Here is a 21213-nt window from a genome sequence, read left to right on the forward strand (position 1 = left end):
ATCAGGTACTTAAAATGTTTACCTGTCACCGCAAAAACCTAAACAGAAAGGTGTGAAGAGAGTTTAAATATAAAGTAATATAGAGAGTAAGGAATGGAGTGCATCTCATCTATGAACTTTTTTGAAAGTGTGGGATAGTTTCAATGAAAATGTAATTTTAGTGTTACATAGAAATGTAGCTCATATATCAATCTGGTAAATATGAAAATATTACAAAATTATTAAAATATTTCAGCAAAGTAAAATGATAATTTCTTATAACAAACAAAGACCTTAACATATTAACATGAATTCAGTATTAGTTAGACTAATGAATCAGTGGCAAATCATTATTTTCACACTATTTATACATATGTTGAAAGACAGTTTTTTATAATATATAGATGCCTATAGAAATAAAACTATATATAGTAAATATTATGCATTTGTTATCCTTTAAATTATATTTAATTATAGAAGAAATTCCAGACTGAGATTTTAATTAATTTTTTCCTCCATCAACTGCAAGACTGAATAATACTGACTTGCTTATAAAAACTGACACATATTCCACCCACTCAAACTATTTTTGAAGATGTTATTCTCCCTAAAACTGCATGAGAAAGCCACATTTTTGATGTCTGACAATATAACCATCATCTTAAAATGGAAAAATGGAAAAATTAAGAATATTTTATTCACACTGCTGCTAAAAAAAGCTTAGATTTATTATGTTTATGAGAATGTAAAGGTTATCTAGGAATTTTATCCAGAATGCTAGTGTATATATGAATATGGAAAAACAAGATCTGAACTGATTTTTCATGCAGTAGCCTGCCTTTTGGAATTGTTCACTACCCAGTATTGTGGCTAACATCTTGGGTGCTTACCTAGAAATATCAGGCCACCTTTCGAACCAGTCGTGTCACAGATTAATGGTTGTAACAGAAAAGCAAAAATTTTAAGGGGAAGATAATGAAGCAAATGTGATGTTAGATAACTTGGAAAGCAGATAAAGATACCCTGCAATATATCCCTGAACCTGCACAGAACTGCACTGATACATACTTTGGAATGTGATGCAAAACCATTACAATATCATGTTAATGCCTTGGTAGTGTGTTTGGTGCAGGCAGCTCTATGGGATACAGAAGCTGTACGGGCCAAGGGTGGAGGTGTTGGGACACAATTTACTTCCTTTTACATCAGCTCCTATGCGTTGCAACGTGAGAAACTATTCACAGTGAAATTTAGCTTCAAAGATCTCGCAAACATCCCTGTGTTCATCTGAGATTAACCACTTTTTCAGTATTACAGTATGTTGCATGTAACAAAAGTTACCATTGAAACTGGCACCACTGAACCTGATTGTTTCAGGAAAAGGTCAGGGAGATAAATGCAGATAAAACTATGCTCTTCTCCTAAAGATAATCTCCCAGCACCAAAGTAATATACACCAGGGAACTAAGCTAATACAGCTTCGCAGTCGCACGTGTTCTCTGAAAAGGTACAGACTTTAATCTTCCATGCTGTCATCTTGCTTCTTTGACCATACAAAATTAATTTGCAAATAGAAGCAAGCATTTTTAAAGTTAAATAGTATTTAACACCACATTAGAAAAATGTGATTTTCTCTATTTCCTCTCACGAAAGATTTCATATTCTAGTCAGATTCGCATTATTTATAAACTGAAATCAATACTTTCTGTAAATTGGCACAGATGGATGCTAAATATCAGTTAAAATATTTTCCCTTTATTAGAATAAATCATATCTATGAATATATGGCAATGAGATATCAAAAATTCACCTCATGTTTAATTAGTAAATGACATTTCTAGCCTGACAGACAAATGTATGAGTTGAGGGAAGAAGGCAGAGTCGTATCTTCTCTATTGTTGATCGACCATAGGCAATCATCCTTGAACTATAGACTGGATTTCCTGAATCCCATTACTCCATTACCCTACCCTGTAAAAGATTTTTTTTTCAGTCCTCATTGATCTTCAATTACAGGATAAAAAGAAGTGTTAGATAATTTTAGGAGAACAATCTAATTTTGAAAAACGGAGCTTAGCATTTAATATTATGTAGATATGAACCAGTCATTGGAATCAGACAATTTGTTTTCCAGACAGATTTGAGTTAATATAATAAAATGACCATTTATTTCTAAATTGTAAAATACAGTATTGGAATCTGGCTGAACGACTTGTCAGTAACTTACAGGATCATACATCAGCTGTTTGCAATGCATAACAAGTTAGAATTTATGAGTCACTTAGATAATGCACATTCATCTCTAAACACTTCAATACAATTATAGATCAAGCACATGATTCAAAAACTGCTGCATGTATTATTTAAAAAGATATGGAGAAGACAAGTTTAAAAATATTACTTTATATTCAGACAGAATAAGCACAAAGAAAATTCTTGCAAATGTAGATTAATTCAACGAAGAATGAGATTTAATTAACACTGGAACAATCTATAGGGTTTGCCATTAACTTCAGCAGAAAAGTTGAACTAGTTATCCGAGCCCTGTGAATGAAGGCAAAAGAACTAAGCAAGAGTAGAGGAGACAACAGGAGTGTTCAGGAAACATTAACTGAGCCAGCCCTCCCTTGCTTTTTATCCAGTGGGACATCTGTAACTGACTTCTAGTGAAACAGCTTTGGGACATTAGATCTAATTTTGCAATTAGAGATTTCTTGTAAATATTTGCTTTAAAATTTCATTTTTCAAATACTGAGTAGTTTAGTGTACAAGATGACACTGCTATTCCAAGAAAGAAATATGGTGATGAAATCAGTCTAATTTGCTGAATACATGTTTATTTAAAATTTACTAAATTTAATTTTTTTAAGTTTATTTTTTATAAGTTCTTTTATTCACATGCCTCTTCCTTTCGCTCATGTTTTCCTTGGGAATGGTTCTGTGTATCACCCTTCCTTCTCCTTTTGGCTATCATGACTCTACATGTAAACAGCAAAATCAAGCACTTTTATCTGATGCACTGTTTGCTAACTTCCATGTCACTTCAGTAAGTGAAAACAACGAAGACAAAATACTCTGAATAGTTAGTCCTTCACAGAATTAGTTGCGCTCACTCCAGAGGGCCAACGAAGTATGAAACTGATTTAAAATGGTTTTATTGAAAAAGTCCACTTTAGAACATGTAGACATGTCTCGATTATCTGATAATATTCCTGCTTAAGTGAAGGTTTTAAGGGAAGTCTTAAAAGAGGATAAATAAAGAAAAATATGCGTATTTAACATGCAAAAATCACTTCTCAATGGAAATCAGAGATTGCATGCTAGAAGGAAAAAAGATTTAGCAGATTAAGAGTGCCTTTTTTTCCTTGTTTTGCTCCTGGCCAACTGGCAATCCAGCCAATCTTGACATTGGTTGTCACCCCCTGCCTCATCTCTGTCAGACTAGGATTCAGACTAGAATAAGAAGGCTCACTTACGACAGGGATTGTTAAAGGCAACATGCATTTCTAAAGTAAATTTGAGTGTGTATATCAAGGCTAGTATAATCTTTTCAGAGGAGCAATCTTTGTTCACTGGAGACCCAGTATAAATTTTACCACAGTGGGAAACATTTAAATACGTAACACAGATATGAAGACAGTAAACAGATGTCTCTCATTGTTAGTCCAGGCAGAAAAAGGTAAAAGCATGTTATTAGAAATATTATCTTGAAGCTAACAGAACTGTAAAATAAACAGACTTTTGAAGCTTAGGAAACTATGTAATTTTGAGTCCACTCTCAACCTTATTCCAATGTGCACAACTTAATGCCACTATTGTATATAAATGAAAACTATTTCCAAACTGTGAGCCTAAGGCAAATGCATATGGAAGAGTCACAGAAGTCGAAGGAGAAGGGTTGTTGAGTGTAATGAAGAAACTACATTTTAAGAAGCAAATGAATAGGAGCAACCTGCTACCAACATAATTGCTTTAAAGACCCCATAGCAAACATCAGCAGAATTGGTTTGTAATTTACCGTGTCCTTCATTTTGAACATGCTCCCTAAAGGTTTGCGTGAAAGTCATGACATCTACAAACACAATTTGTTTCAGATTGACTAGCCATGATGAGTATCTTCCTTTACTACCCTTGACCAAAATCACTTGTCTTGCCAAGAATGCAACAGAAGTCTTCATTTCACTTGTCATACACTGTGAACACCAGAGTTGTGGTTGGGTTTCTGTTTATTTATTTTTTTTTAAATGAAATAGCCTTCAGAAATGTTTAGGTAATCTTTGAAAACAGAAGGTTCCTAATGTAACTCTGAAGAATTTCGTAAGTTGGTCAATTAACATTTGTGGCAGAGGTTTCTAATTACTTAAGTCACCAGTTTATATCTGACATATCTTGTACCCTACCCTGACTAGAATACTTAATAATGATTCTTTTAACTATATATCATTCATTGTGAGAGGCTCCAGCTAATTGAAATGTGCTTGATTATCCTAACATGGTTCTTAGCTGAGTGGTGTGCAGATAGCACCAGTAAGCTTATTTGACGTTCTTGTTTAAAATCACCAAAGTCGATGAATAAACATCTCATTCTTAGGGGGCTTAATCATGTGCTGAATGCCCTTCGCAGCTACTGACTACAATAGGAACAAACAAAATAAAGGCATATTTCTTATCCCAGTGCTGTATGCCTACCAATTTATTTGTAATGATTATTTTACATTTTTCTCCACAGATGTCCCTTTTACAAATTGAAATAAACTATTATTATTAAATATACAATTGTTGCAGCATTTGGACATGGTATTTTAGTGGTTACAACTTAAATCAGAAACTTGCTGAAAACACGTCACAGACAAATTGCCAATAATTATAAATGTGTGCTATGCAATGAAAGAAACTATTTTAAAAGCTGAAAGACCACACTGATAAGTATATCATAGTAAAAATACTTTACAGTATTATTAACCTCTTTCCCCTCCTCCTTCAAACTAGAATTTCATTTTGTTCTCCTCATATTGCATAACTTAGAGAAACATATGTTAAAGCTATGCATAGTCGGAATAGCTTAATGGATAATACTGGTGAACAAGAAATGAAAGTAAATGGAATCAGGTTGACTTTTGCTGCATTAAAGAAATGGCTGAACATCAATATCTGCCAGCAGAAAAAGAACATATTTGTTAAAGAAAATTTATAAGTATTTAAAAAATATTCAGGATATGTCCTGGGCTTGGCTGGGATAGGGTTAATTTTCACAAGGGGCTGGGAGGTGGCATGGCCGGAATGGCGAACCTGAACTAGCCAAGGGGATAGTCGATACCATACTGACGTCATGCTCAGTATATAACTGGGCAGAGCTGGCTGGGTGGAGTGCTATCGTGGCTCAGGAACGAGCAGAACTTGGTGCTCCGGTTGGTGAGCAATTGCATTGTGCAACACTTGCTTTACATACTGTTTTGTTAGTATTGTTGTTATTATTATTCCTTCTCTCCTTGTGTTGTTCTATTAAACTGTTCATATCGCAAACCGTGAGGTTTTACCTTTTTCTTTCAATTCTCCTCCCCATCCCACTGCGGGGGGGAGTGAGCGAGCGGCCACGGGGTGCTTAGTTGCCGGCTGGGCCTAAATCATGACAGGATATAAATCAAGATCGTTTTAAAAGCCATTTTTCACCTATGATTACTGTGTGGTAATCAGGCATATGTGTAAAGAAACATCAGCAAAAAGTAGTCTAAATGTACAGAGGTGACCAGCAGATGAAAATCTGTGGGTAATAACTATGCTGCACAAAGACCTTGCCTCAAAACTGAATTCTGGCAGACCTGAAGAGTGTTCAACAGAATGTTAGTTGAACAAGTCTGAGAATTGAGATGTAGCATTTTTGCCTTGTGGTTTTCTGTGCAATTGTAAAGGCTTAATTTATATACACACTGACATAAATACGCGTACACATTCATATAGTTTAACAGACTGGCCTGAATATTCATTGCATAATGCTGAATACCTTTTTTAAATGTATCGTTTAAATGTATCATTTAAATGTATTGTTCAGAAGTGACTTAAAATAGAGAGTACAGATCTCAAACTTTTATTAGTAATCCCTCTTACTGTCGTCATGTCACATTCAGTATGGACATGTACAGGCTGTCCCTAGCTAGTAACCAGTGATTTAAATAAATAAATAGCACCAGTAGCGCTGTTCTGCAGTGCTCGCATGACAGTACAGGGTTTGATAGAACTATTAATAGAGCTGTAGGTGTCAGGTAAACATGCCATAAATTTCTCATTTATTGTCATGAAAATTTCATGATCTTTCTTTCATGTAGCTTGAGCTCTGGCAATGTCTGATGGAGGTTGTATTGTGACTGTTTCATAACAGGCTTTTATGTGACCTGCTATTCCATTTTGACAATCAGTGATTAGAAATAGCTGTTCCTTTAGATTTACAAACCATTAACATAAACAGTTTGGAAGTCGGTTCAAAGGGTTTCATCATGTCATTATGAAAAGAAAAGCTTTCTTGACTTTAAAGTTGCAAGGGACAATCACACCTGTAGAGATTTGAGACTCAGGGGAAAAAGAGCTGACTTTTGATTAGGATGAAAGTCAGATGCTACTATGGGAAGCAACTTAGGATGAGTGAACAGGGAACTCCCGTGCCATCCCAGTGAGCATCCTGAAACTATACTGTCATCAGCCAGAAGGATTAATCCTGATAAACTGTCCTGGTAGTGCCACTGAGACGCTTTTCTGACAAGTCGGATGAGGCTCTTAACAACTTACACCATCTGCACTGTTATTATAACGCTATATGCCATTAATTCATGGTGATACGGTCATGTTTACTCCTGGAAGAGACACTGAAATCCATCTATGCATTCCTCAGTTCCCACAGCTCTAAAAGAGTGATAAGAGGTTGCTGTTGCTACAGACCATCCACACTGGGCTACAAATATGTCTAAGGAGCCACCTGTCCTAGGAACAATGTATTGGCTGTAACTTATTTGGAAAAAGGAATTAGATAAAAGGCAATTCCTTTCAGACACTGGCAAGATTTTACCATCAGATTAGGAAACACCTTATCACCTAGGATATATCTGCCAATGGCTCACAAAATAAAATGTATTAGACAAAGGAATCCTGCCAGATCTGCAGTTTCAGGATCTGCCTGAAAACCCCAGCTAGTCACACGCTGCCAACACTAGACAGACACAGCAAAACTAGACAGGTCTTTCATATAGTGGTAAGGTGTGTGCCCAGACAGAGTGAAGTCTCTCATGCCTCAAACTTTGTCCACTGGTAGCAGGTCACGGAGACCAGAGTCACTCACAAACTAAGGAGGGAGAAAATGAGATTTCCGGGATGCAATGGCAGAAGGAGTATTTCTCCAGTGTAAACTTTCCACCAAGGCAGGAAAGACACGTGGAAGGAGCCCACGAATGGAACGATGCCTGCGAAGTGTCCCACAGCTGGACTGTGATTTTAGGGGAAGTAACTGCTGTGGGACTTGCAGGCGAAAGGTGAGCTGGGGGCTGTCAGCATGGAGTCCCACAGGAGGGACATGATGTGGTGAAGATGCAGACTGGACGACGAGGAAACTTCAGTCAGAGAAACACTATAGCTACAGAGTGCCACTCCTCTGTGATGCAGTTGGAATGGTGGACTGAAACAGAGCAGGCCACTATCTGTCTGTATAATCATGTACTCAGGATATGTCTCACGACTCTACTGCCACTCTGCATAGTGTAATGTTAGAAACCCCTCTGTTCTCAAGGAATAGAACGTATGAATGCCCACTGAATTAATGTGCATGTGGACTATTATTTGCAAATAGGAACTATTGTTTTAAGTTCTATTTTGCTTAATTATTCATTATTTACTACTTTAATTATGCATGAAAAACCTCAAGTACTTCTGAATTTTCTTTAGACAATGCAGACTCTAAGGCATGCTAAGAAAGTTATATAGTGAGGTGTCTCTTCCTTCCATTAGTCATAAGAGAAACATAAATTACAATTCAGCGTATAATTCTCTGCTTGTTCACACAATGATTTAAAGTCGATTGAGTACAATTACTTCATACTCAGCATATTTACTGCTGTATAAAACTTTCTTGCTCCATAAAGAAAAGGCATCCAGCCACTTTTCTGAACAACAGTATTGTTAAACATTTTTTGATGAGGCTTTTTTTGAAAACATGTTTTACCTTTCAGTTGTTTACAAATTACTTTAGCAGTGATTTGGGAAAGCACTTAATATGTGCTAATGTTCTTCCTTGAACAGGGACTTTGCTTAAGTGCTTTTCTGAGCAGAATCTCGCTGTGTTTATCTGTCCATTTATTTGAATTTAAAGTAGGGATTATTTTGATATCTCAAAACATTTTGAAACAAAGCTACAGAAGAGTAGCATATAGCTCACTTCCCTCATATCTCCATCGGCAACGTCTACACTTCCTAACACATCCCTACCCCATCCTTGTTTGCCACACTTGCTGGACAAGACACAGCACATGCTATGATCATGCAGGAACTGTATATATTCTTTCTTTACTGACTAGCCAACAGACAGGTTAAATGGTCGGTCAGCTAGCATCTCTAGTCCAATAAGTGAGCCTTATGTAGCTGAACCTTGCTTTTCAACTTGCAGAGCCAACCAACACCTTGGTGACTCTAAGTAGTCGTTTTTCACACTTCTGTTGAGAGAACATAATATCTGTGAAATCTGTTTCTCTCTTATCAAATTCATGTTGGCTAATGGGTTCACAGCTCTTTACGGTGCCTGACAGACAATGTGACCAAAGAAACTTTATTTCATTATGAAGCCCGGGGGAAAAAACCAAAAACACGGATGTTTAGTTTATGAATACTGGTACAAAATTAATAACTAAAAAAGTAATGAATGCTACCAAGTTCATTTTATATAACTTACATTAATGTTAGTAATTTTTTTTCAGTATTTAATCAGGTCTGGTAATGCTTTAGTCATCAAATCGCAGGGAGGTTTGTGGCATGCAGTTCGTAAAGCCTTTTCAAAGTGTTACTTTCCCTTCATCTGCTTCTTGTCATTGTTAGAGCTGAGGGCAGTGTACTTAATCTTGTTGATGTTGGTGATTGCATCAGGAGGCAGTTAAGATTTTTATATTAGTTGTGGTAGAGCTCTATGCATAAAGATGAGCCTTAATCACTTTTGAATTAGTTCACTTCTGTCAGCAAATATTCTCCCTCTTTGATGCTCTCAGACTACTCTACTCACTAACTGTGGTAGAATACAATTCTTCAGTTTCTGTGGATGCCCATGGTACTCTTCACTGCATTACTTTATTCAGCAAAATGCCAACAGCAGTATCTTCTCCAAAAAGAGAGAAAAAACTCTGAAGAACAAGCTAATAGTTTTGCATGTTTAAAGAAGAATCTGTTAATTTCACATAAACCATCAAAAAGAAAGGGCCACTAGAGGGAAGTAAATCCAATATCCTCAAAGAAAATAAAATGCTAGCTCCTCAGCTACTGTAAATTATTTTAGCTAACAGAATCATCGGGATTTACAACAGCTGAAGATATTGTTCTATATTCTTAACAAAGATATGACAATTGAAGAAAACAATTTATATATTTATAAAGAGGTCTAGCAGTTCATGCAATGTGTATACCAAAAACATTAAAACAGTATGTATGAAAAGATTACATATAAAAAGGTAGTATGAACATGGGATAAATATGTTGCGTAGGTATAATTTATTATAGATCTAGATCTTTCATATTAGACACACATCAACAGAGAATAATTGTTTTAAACCAATATGTTCAGACTTCTGGTAATGCAGTCCTTGTACGCATTAAGATATTTTTGATTTGTTGTCACATCATGTGCATAATCTTGGATCTTTGTTTTCTATGAACATGTGCACAAACCTGCAACACCATGCAATAAGTACTGTCCGTTTCAGTATAATTGAGATTATAAGGAAAGATTGTAACAGCGAGTTTACTGTTTGGTGGTATAGATAGAAAAAGAAATGCAACTTAAAGGCGATTATTTAGATTTTTTGGTAAATATGGCAAAAGCAAAACTATAAATTTTTACTAATAGCTGGCTAACAATAAAAATAAAAAAGGTCACTAATCCTTTTATCTGGGAACTTCAATGCGATTTATAAACATTAATAAAATCTCTGTAATGTTCTGAAGCTTTAGTTCTACAGCTTCCTTTTCTGAGGTTAGATACCCTAGCTTTCTTTGTATCACTTCTTATTTATGACTAGAAGTAGCTCACAAAAAATGTTTATTGACCTCTCAATAATTTCCATCAACGAAAACTCCACTGATTTTCTTCCATATTTCATATGACATTATCTTTCTCTCTTTTACTTCTAAATATATAGTTACTGTGCTTATGATTTTATACAACTACACAGTTTGTAAGCCTACAAAAATGGTTTTATCTTTATAACTACATTTTATAGATGCCTCCATTTCATTTATTACAATGCTTTCTCCTGCAAAGCTGTCTTTTTATATCCAAATAAACTGACAAATATTCTGGAAATCTGGTCTTAAATTCTCTGAAGCCCTTCCAACAGCATGTTTAGTAATGTAAGAATTATTATAGGGAATGCAAGCAGTCTACACTCTAGAGTTTTACTGTCAGTGCGTCACAAATCATCAAAACATTGATCTTTTCCCTGTTTTGAGTAAACTGCAGTGAAAATCTATATCCTTAAACCAGGAACAGACAACAGCAAAAGACATTATTTTTTTAAAAGCTCACCACTTAAATACACATCACAAGCTGTGTTCACACAGCTGTTAGGCAGTTTAAACACAGACTGTATCTCCGGTGGCCTCCACCTGTGCATGCCTGGTGACTTGCATTTAGTGCTATGTAACAAAACATCTAGAAAAGTATACATAGGGGTAGTTTCTGGCACCAGGTTTTTTTCCTTTAATGAGAAAGGAAAAGAGAGATACAGGTTCGCAGCTTGATACATAGCCTAAGAGCTTAAGGCAATTCTCAGTGCAAGACATATATCATTAGGGATCTTATATAATTAGCTCTTCTGTTACCATCGTCACATGAATGGTGTGTGAGTAGTTTTTGTGCTTTTTCTAATCGATTTTAATGAATATTATTAGTATTATCATCATTGTCATTATCATCATCATCATCACAGCAAGCTGTTAATTTTTGTATGCCCAAAGGCAAACAAGTCATTACTGACTCATCAACAAAACTACTTGTCCCAGATACACAGGTAAGCAGATTTTTGCTAGGCTGATCAGTGAAAGAACCCAGGAACTTCCTACAAGTGGAACATAACAGGATCCTCCTGAACATTAGCACTTTTACTATATACTTTCATATTGTCAAAGGTCTTCTACTCAAAACAGTAGTTTTGCCAGTTCAGTTCCTGTTCTGCATTAAACACTTCAGCTACAGTTGCAATGTCACTGCACAGTAGGTGAAAAACATTTCTGGAACAAATGTCAGAAAGGGATAATTTTGAAATAATCTTCTCATCTACAGTAACACAAGCCAGCAGATAACACTGGTATATAGATTGCTTTGTTGGTAACCTATGATGCTGTTTCCTGGCATAGTAAGTATTTCTAAAGATGGAAGAGGAAAAACTTGCAGAAATAAACAAAAGTATAGAGCTCTCTTAGTTTCCCATGTGTCTCATAAAGGTTGACCTTGGACATGAATTTGAACTGAAATGGGGGGAAGAAAAAGCTCAAAAACAATAACGCAAAGTGGACAATTAAAGGAACAAAAATATCTGTTTGGATACCTCACCTAAGGAAATGGCCCATACAGATGTTGAAATATCTTACAGTGAAGCATGCTGTATTAGTACTATGAAACATGGATACTAAAGGAAGTGAGTTCACTTTCATTTCACCTTTGAATTGTAAAATTGTAATGGATAACCTGTGGTGTTTTACTCTTTCAAAACTGAAATTGTAAGGAAGGACTTGGAAAAGCACCAGACGCAGACTCCAGTTCTGATGAACCACTGATACAGTTAGTCTCAGGTAGTTAAAGCTTGCACTTAATTTTAAGCAGGAAGGTATGTTTTTGTGCCCTGTGTAATGGGGTCAAGGGCCAACTGCCAAAAGCATTTAATGCCCTCATCAGCAGAAGCTGGAAGCCCTCACCAAAAGCACTTAAAAACATTTAACAATCTGCAAAACATCCTAACTTGCTGACCCAGACTTCCAAGAAACAAAATGATCTCCCTAATAAGTGCATAGATGACAGGGGCACAGTAACAAACATGCAGTGCTGGGACTTACCATCTTGGTCTGTGGTAACCGTGATAGCTGTGAACTGCTTGGGAGAGAAACTCAGCTCCGAGACCCCATTCGTGGCTTCTATTTCAAAGGTGTAGTTCACGTGCGACACAAAGTCAAGCACTGTCACAGAGGAGTTGATGAGACCTGTGTGCCTGGGGATGAAACGGATACCTCCCCCACAAATCTCACACTGGCTGGTATCCGACCCACATTTCTTACAGATGACACTGTAAGTGAGATCTTTTCTTCCTCCGGTATCACTCGGGGGGCTCCATTCCAACATGAGAGCTGTTTCATTAATGTTAAAAATCACATTCCTCGGAGCAGAAGGTGGCCCTGCAGAGAAAGAGGGAAAAGCCTGTTAAGTGACAGTTGTCTATTTTGGAGGGGAAAAAAAAAAAAAAAGAAAAAATATTAGTCTTAATGCAATTATTTGCAAATAGAAGCTAAAAGAGTTATGTTTCAATAACAAGTTCAATGTAAAAATTAAAAATTACCTAAATACTTACAATCCTTGAAAATTAAGCAGGAATAATAAATGGATGACATCATAAAAAGCTGAATAATCTAAATAAATTAGAATTAATTCAGAAATAATTTAAGGCAACATAAAAATGACTTGGGAATGTCAAACCTAGACTTGGTAACACAAATTTGTACTAAATATCTCTTGATCTTGTGGGATACTGGGGTAGAGCCTTAACCACAAAATTTATTTCTTTATTTTACATCTAGTAATGTAGGCTTTTCTGACACTTATAATCTTTGATGTATTATAAGAGTCAAATTGAATAATAAATAAATAGCAGCTTTTGAATAACTACAAAAGGTAAAATTGTTTGTATTAGTTCTGCAGTGCCAGATATTTTTTCTATCCTTCACTGCTTATCCCCAGGAATTTCTTTGCTGCTGTTCATTAACAGAGTCAGGTGGCAACAGGCCAAGACTATTAGGCACAAGAGATGGTTTGCAAGTTTTTTTTCTTTCCCACCTGGCACCTCATCAGTATCAGTATAACAGTGAAGACATCAACCTTGCAAGTTAAAGGTCTAAAAGGATGGCCGCAAAGCAGGAGAAAAAATAATTCTTGAAGGCTGTGGGGAGGGATGCAAAGATAGTAGCAGCAGGCAGAGTATAGGAGAGCTTTCAGCTAGCAAGCAAGTGGTAAAGCTCTCTGTGTACTGTCAGATGAACCACGAGTGACCCATTTCCCATGGATCCCACAATAGTCAAGGTATGTCCAGTAAGTTTTAAGCTGTTATGCTGACTTACTGTGTAGGATCACATGTAAATCATCTGAGGCTTTATATATTAGCTTCCACAGTCTGATGGAAGAACTTTACCACCTAATGATTTTTCAGATAGGAATTAATGAAGGGGTGAAGGCACAAATTGTTAAAGGAAGTTTGAATAATCTTATCTCCATTTCTTATTATATTCTTCTTCTTCCACTTAACATATTTCAACCAAGCACTTACAGACACATAGTTTTCAAAAACAATTTGTATATAGTCCCAAAGTATGCCCATAAAAATTATGTAAGAAACACAGATTTGGCAAAATGCAAGGCCTTATACTCCAGATTTTGATATACGTAAGATGACTGTGGTAAACTCAACTGGCGATCTCTGGGGTTTTTTGATCTGACTGAGTTGAATAAGCATTATATTCCCAGCTCTCAACATAAAATCACAGTGCACATGGATTGCTTAGCCAATGGTTAGCAGAACTTTGAAAACTTTCAGCTTGCTTTGCAACTTTTCATCATTTATACAACCTGCCAGCAAGACTTAAGTATAAAGTTTTGATTGTGATACTGTTCAAACTTTGAGTGAGCTTTTCATTACTTCAGGGCCTCTTACACAGACCGAAAGACTATGTGAAACATTTGCAAATGACACCAGCTAATTCTTACACAGAGTGTATTTCACCCAACAAATTGAGTGGCACAGTAAATCAGAGAGAGTCAGATAATTAAAATATCATAATGCCCTTTATAAAAACTTTAAGACAATGAGAGAAGAACTAAACAAACAAACAAAAATATTGATCAACACTGTTGTAAATTCCAGTTCTACAACTTGTAGCACGAGGGAAAGATCTTGTGCCCAAAGGATGGTCAGATAAATGGTCAGAACTTTGCATTAGGAAGGAAAACAAAATATCAAAGCTCCTCCTAACATTTCATACATAAATCAGGATCTCAAATCTCAGGAAAAAAAAAATTAAAAATATACTACTTTTTTTCTAATAATTCAATTCCATTATTTCTTTTTTCCTTAAGATCTGCAATTACTACAGCACTGATAGGCTGATTTGATTTTCCAACTTTTTGCTATTTATTTGACCTCACAAAATGTAGGGATTTAGAAAATCAAGCCCATGAGTGGTTCTGAAATATGCACCTACAACTGAAATAAATACATTTATTCAAGTTCTTAATTCTTAAAGATGACCGTGAATACTAAAATGGACTATAACAGAAAACATTACTATATCTTAAATTTTGCTAATAAACTGTATAGCAGTAAAGATCTATACAGTTGTACCTACACATAGCAGCAAGAATGAATACTAACTTTAATGAAGGAAAGAGGCAACGATAGTTGCAGAAAAAAGTCACTATTCACCCGTATTTGTAATTTTTAAGTGATGCTATTTGTTTACTTATGTGGCATAAATGTGGGTATAAATGCTGGAATGCTTGTAAAGGGAAAAAAAGTTTGTATGGTGTGGGAGGGCTAATGTGAACTAATAAACGTTAAGGTTTTCTGTGAACTGCAGTTGAACATTTGAGTTGCTTTTTTCTTTCTGGTATTTATTTGTAACTTTAAATAACTGAGACTATGTTTTCGTTAAAATGATTTTTGCCCTAAAGTAAATGATGATTTAGCTGCTGGATTTCAAGCACTTGATAATTAAAATATTTGGAGGTGTTCCATTGCTTTGCATTTTTTTAGTGGACAAGAAAGTTTAAAATATTTTGAATGTGTGAGTATTTATTTGTATATCTATTTGTGCAGAGTTCATAGTTAGCAGTCAAAAAGCCCCGGATAGTAAAGACCAGTTATTTTTCAGCGTACCAAGGAACCATTTAGCTGAACGGTATGTGGCTCATTTGTACTGAAGATCGATATTTCTGGAACCTGTCAGATGAAAATTATATTTGTAATTTGCAATTTTTATGGTCACAGAGAATATTTTGAGTATTTCCTTCGTGGTCTTTGTGACCTTGTGATAAGTCTAACACTGAAGCATTTGAAATACTATAATATGTAAGTATTTATAAATGCAACTTGTTAACAAAGGCTAATTATATTGATAGATAATTTTCCAGTGGTGTGGAAATCAGAGACAAGGTACAGCCTTGAAGATGCTGATGTGGTCCAAAAGCCCCTACAACCTTAGAGTGTATCAGATTTACAAATCTCTAAACTTCTGTCCTGGTTTCGGCTGGAATAAAGTTAATTTTCTTCTCAGTAGCTGGTATAGTGCTGTGTTTTGGATTTAGAATGAGAATAATGTTGATAACACAGTGATGTTTTAGTTGTTGCTAAGCAGTGTTTATACTAAGTCAAGGACTTTTCAGCTTTTCATAGTGCCCTGCCAGTGGAAGCTAGGGGTGCACAAGAAACTGGGAGGGGACACAGCCAGGACAGCTGACCCAAACAAGCCAAAGAGGTATTCCATACCATATTATGTCGTGCCCAGTATATAAACCACAGGGAGCTGGCCAGGGGGCACCGTGGCTCGGGGATTGGCTGGGCATCGGTCAGCAGGTGGTGAGCAATTGTATTGTGCATCACTTGTTTTGTATACTCCATCATCATCATCATCATCATTATTATTATTACTACTATTATTTTGCCTTCCTTTTCTGTCCTATTAAACTGTCTTTATCTCAACTCACAAGTTTTATCTTTTTTTTCCCGATTCTCTCCCCCATCCCAGGGCGGGGGGGATGGGGGCGGGTGGAGTGAGCAAGCGGCTGTGTGGTTCTTAGTTGCTGGCTGGGGTTAAACCACGACAACTTCTCATAAAATCACTGTGAGGTTGATGGTTCTAGCTACTCTGGAAAACAGTCCTGAGATTGGAATAAGCTAAAACTAGCACAGATTACTTCAGCTTCAGTTCTTATTATTTATGTGCAGAAGACAGGAATAATTATGTTTCCTCTAAAAACATGCTGTGAGAATTAAAAAATGACTGGTCTTAACAAATTCCCACTGTTAAAACCAATGAGGAGTTTTAGCAATATGGAGGATGAGCCTTAATCTCACTTACATATGTGCATAACTTCAAGTGGATCAGTAATCCCCTTGAAATAATTGGTAATACTCATGCACTTAAAGCTAAGCATGTGTGCAATTGCTCAAAGGATTGGAGCCAACGTTTTAAAACTGGCTTAAATTTAATCTTACATAAACTATAGATATTATGACAACGGGTCATCACAGCTCAGGTTTTTTTATGTTACTTCATCAACTTTAGTAAGCCAAACCAGGAATTAATATGAATCCAGGCAATAGGAGAGTTTTGTCTGGCTTTGTCAATTTTCATTTTCTATCAGATTTTTGTTATACTATATGTAGATGGCATCAGCAGAAGAACCAATACAGTAGATAAAATACACTTTTCTTTTAAATTTCTTTTTTATTTGTACTAGAGAGTGAAGGTTGTTATATTCATGATTTGGGACTTAATCCTCAGTCATAAGAGAAAACATGAATTATTGTACATTCATATTTCAATGAATAGGGAGAACATTATCAATTATGTTAGAAGTGTCTGAAAGTATATGACTGTCCGCCTGCAAATACTGAAAAAAACCTCAGACACACTTCATACTCAAGGCCCCTCATGCCAATTTGCATGACGATTAAATAGCTTTTTAATTGCTGTTAAATTATGCCAGTTAAACTGTGATTTCATGCAAATATTAAGCTGTAATGACATGCAGTGAATCATTTACTAAGATTTAGAACTTGGAACAAAGAGAGACAATTAATTCTAATCCTCAGATTCAGCTAAATTATGTGTCACTGGGCTTTTATGAATGTAGCCTGATTGCTTTGTTATCATTTATAAATTATACAAAGATTATTTGACACATTGGAAAAACTTGGCAGCAATAATCCTTCTGCAGACATCTGTGTGCAAAGCTCTCAGGGATTTCCTTATATTGATTTTTAAGGAAAACAAGTATATTGGTGAAAATGATGGATCCTTTCCTCACAGCAAAATTAATGACTGGATTTTTTGCAGAAGAGTAAAACGCAGTTCAGATGGATGAGCATTAAAATAAATGCAGCTCTTCTGCTTCTTACATGAAACACAGCCGGAGTGTGAGCAATGTCTTTTGCTTCATTCACAAATTATAACGTAAGAAGTATTTCTACACTCTCTGGAGTAGACTGGCATTGATGTCTTATGGAGAAGCAGGCCCACTCCAAAAGCAACAGAGCTGAGTTTAAACCTCATGCAGTGCTTCGCACCTCATCTTGCTTTGCATATCCTCTCCCTCTGTGAAGGTGAAGTGCATTTTGCCCTTTATGGAAGGAGACAGGAGCAAACCCAACACTGCAGAAGTCTAGTGAGGGCAATGCAGTATTTTAAACACTAGGGAGTAATGACTGCTGGAAAAAAGCTTTGTTGTTTTTTAAGTGAGAACTGTCCGTTACCAACCATTGGACTCTTAGAAGTGTGTGTTTTTTTATTTGACTACTGAATTTACAGCAGAAGGGCAAAAATTAACCATTGTCTTCTCAGAATACTCAGAATCAGCATCTGGCTGTGCCCCTTGAGTTCATAATTGCTATTTTATATGCATACATACATGTAGCATAGATAAGTAGTGTCACTTGATGTAGAATGCTGTATTACATTTTTTCCTTTTCAGAATCACTTATTCTTTTTGTGTGAGGCAGGCAGGAAGAATGGAAGCCAATGACTGTGAACCAATACTCCAAGTCTGAGCGTAATGATAAATTGCAAACCAGTATATATACAAAAACAACAACAGAGGCAGTAGAGTCAAAGGCTTCGAGCATGTTGTTTGATTTTGCTGCTGGAATACAGTGTTGACTCTTAAAAATAGAGGATACAGTTTGTGGCAGAGGTTACTGAACAGAGCATAAGTTTGTTGGGTTCAAAATTGTTTAAGTGTAACATGAAAAGAGATGCATTCAGACTTGGACACCCAATATAAGCCTGCCTGCCTTTGACCTTGAGAAGATGGATCAATTTATCCAATTACATTATAGTGGGAAATGTTAGAGTTTATGTACAGAGAAATCAGACAGGGGATTAGATATGATGCTATTTGTTGCTCACGGTGTATGCAGACAGATCACTGATAGAGTACTCGCATATGGCAAAGAAATACAATAAGGAGAAAGAGTAGCAGCAAGAGATTGATAACAAGTGCCAATCAAATGAAAAAAGGCTAGGAGAAAGAGATTAACAATATATCCTAATGTAATTTTCATTCCTCTTATTAAAATCAGATTTCTATTATGCTTTTCTGCAAAGTGCACACTTTTTTTACAAAATACAGTTACATGAAGTAAAAATGGGAACTGTATGATTTTGGAAAAGCATACAGTATGTACTTTCACAGAATTAATTAAATTAGATTTGAAGCTCATCTTGAAAAAAGTGGATGCTTGAAGCTAAACTCTTAATTTCATAGTCTCTTAAATCAAGGTCCGTATTTTCCATAATGCTGCATATGCAAGTTTTCCAGTACTGAGGAAAAATTCTGGAGTGAGGAATACTGTCTAACCCTATACAGGTATAAAAAGAGAGACAGAATAAAATATCTACCTATCTTAGGCATATTGCTTTGCAGGACCTGGGGAAGCAAATAAAATAGATACGAATACGGTTGGTTCAAAATGTTTGAATATGAAGAAATTTGTAAGAGGAATCCAATATTCATTCTGTGTTTAATTCAAGAACAACTCTCATTTAAAAAGCCACAAGAAAAAATTCTAATCTCTTATGTCACATCTCACATGTCAGGATACAAATTTGCAAATGAACATCAAAAATGCAGATCTGCCCCAAAAGCAGTTATGTAGAAAAGGCATTTTCTTCCTGCACAAACTTTTATCCCTATTTAGTCAAATTGGCTCATTTTTTTCCTAACTTTTCAACTCCTTTTATTACAGTAAAGCATGACAGTTTGGAAGGAACAATCTAAATTCTACTCATATCTGTATCTTTGTTTATTAAATTTAAATTAGCCACATCTGCACAGACCCACCGAAGGCAGTGAGGTTGTATTTATGACAGAAACATAATTTTAATAACTGAGAGCATAATTTGAAAGCAGTGGGGCTAAAGATATCACTTAGGGAATAATTTGGCCTGCAGACTCTTCATTACTGATGATGTGCAAGGAGATAAGAACGCAGTCTGCCTGTCAAGAGTCTCGGTGTCATTTGCAGAGCTGACAATTAGTGAAATCATCATCATCGTAGGTATAAGATGAATACATCTGCTGTTACAGTCAATGAAGTACTGATACCTTGCAGTCTAGGCTGAATGAGAAGCAATGCATGGTAGCACTGAACCAAGAGCAAGGAAGAAACTAGAATGTGGTTCACTGTATCCTTTATTTCTTATTTCTACCAAGTTGGGGTCAGATGGGGCACTGGTACCTCTGTTGTGGTTAATTTCTTCCCTGCCTCCACTCACTTGGTTGCTTTGGCTGACATCCCCAGCAGGAATGGAGAGGTCTGGCAGCAAGTCTTCCCTGACAGTTTTCGGCCAAAGCAGCTCTTAGCACCCTGCTTTTGTTGGGAAAGCACCGGGGTGTCGTAGGTACCTGCTCCCTGATGCCACAGGGCTCTCATTCTCCTCCCTACCTTAGCAATACTAATGGGTAGCAGAGCTTAAAATTGTGCCCTTAAAGATAATTATGGAAGCATAATGCCATGTATTAGTAATTTTTTCAAAGAAGAACTGTCTTTTGGAGATGAAAAATCAATGACTTATAAATAATATGGAACCACATCTGCATAATGCGTGAGTGAAACCATCTTTCTAAGCATGAAACTGTCAAGAGCACCTGGGATGTGTGTTAGTTCTGTGGGTAAGTTTTTAATAGCCTGTGCTTGGGGCACTCATTTGAGTGGAATTATTTGTAATCACCATTTTCCTGTGGGAAGTCTGGAACAACATTGTTTATTCCTTCACATATTTTGTGCAAAAAGATAGGCCTATGTGCCTTGCTCCAGAGCGAGCTGACAGCAGATTTTGTGTGTTGGACTGGGGTGCCTCTCTGAACCCTATGTCCCTTAAGTAGCTGGAAGCTGGGACTTACCCTTACCCTCTGAAAACCCCATGGTTAGATTAGACAACTTTCTGCTAAGTGCCTTAGATCTGAGGAATGCCATTTTTAGGGACCATCACTAAAAATTATCCTAATGTAATTTTCATTCCTCTTATTAAAATTAGATGGATGGACATCCATCTGATTTTAGTGGATGGACAATGTCTTGGTCTACGTAATGACCTCAGGATTACAGAGTGCCTATGACTTTGTAAATCAGCTCCAAAGTATGTGGTATATTCCCAGTTTGCCCAGTACAGTGCCATTTGGAGAGACTAGCATGAGCACAGGAAGTAGTTCAATTCTGTCAGCTCAGTTATTTTTACATGGTGCTGCCTTACACAGTGTAGATATAGCAAAATTATGTCTCTACACTGATGGTTATTGCAACTGTACTTTGTTTTTATGGTTTTATCTCTTAAGCTTTTTGTATACTTAGTCTGTTAAAATACTTCATGCATTTAACATGTTAATTTTTTTAGAATTCTCTTAACAAGAGGCCTGTGCCACAAAATGTACTAGAATCAAATCCTCCACCAAAAGAGCTAACAAAATGCTACACAGAAAACTAGGTATCTTAGAAAATTTTGCAGATTTTAATCATC

General features: G+C 36.2%; 1 protein-coding gene across 2 annotated transcripts in view; it reads right to left on the reverse strand.

Annotated features, from left to right (window-relative positions):
* Window positions 1-21213, reverse strand: part of EPHA6 (EPH receptor A6) — a 513048-nt gene that overhangs the window by 224480 nt on the left and 267355 nt on the right. For both annotated transcript variants that reach the window (XM_050915616.1, XM_050915617.1), the window contains one exon: window positions 12271-12606. In XM_050915616.1, the coding sequence (XP_050771573.1) occupies window positions 12271-12606 (336 nt within the window). The remainder of the gene's footprint in view (window positions 1-12270; window positions 12607-21213) is intronic.

Source organism: Gymnogyps californianus, chromosome 1 (genome assembly GCF_018139145.2).
Source record: "Gymnogyps californianus isolate 813 chromosome 1, ASM1813914v2, whole genome shotgun sequence".
NCBI classification, from domain to species: Eukaryota; Metazoa; Chordata; class Aves; order Accipitriformes; family Cathartidae; genus Gymnogyps; species Gymnogyps californianus.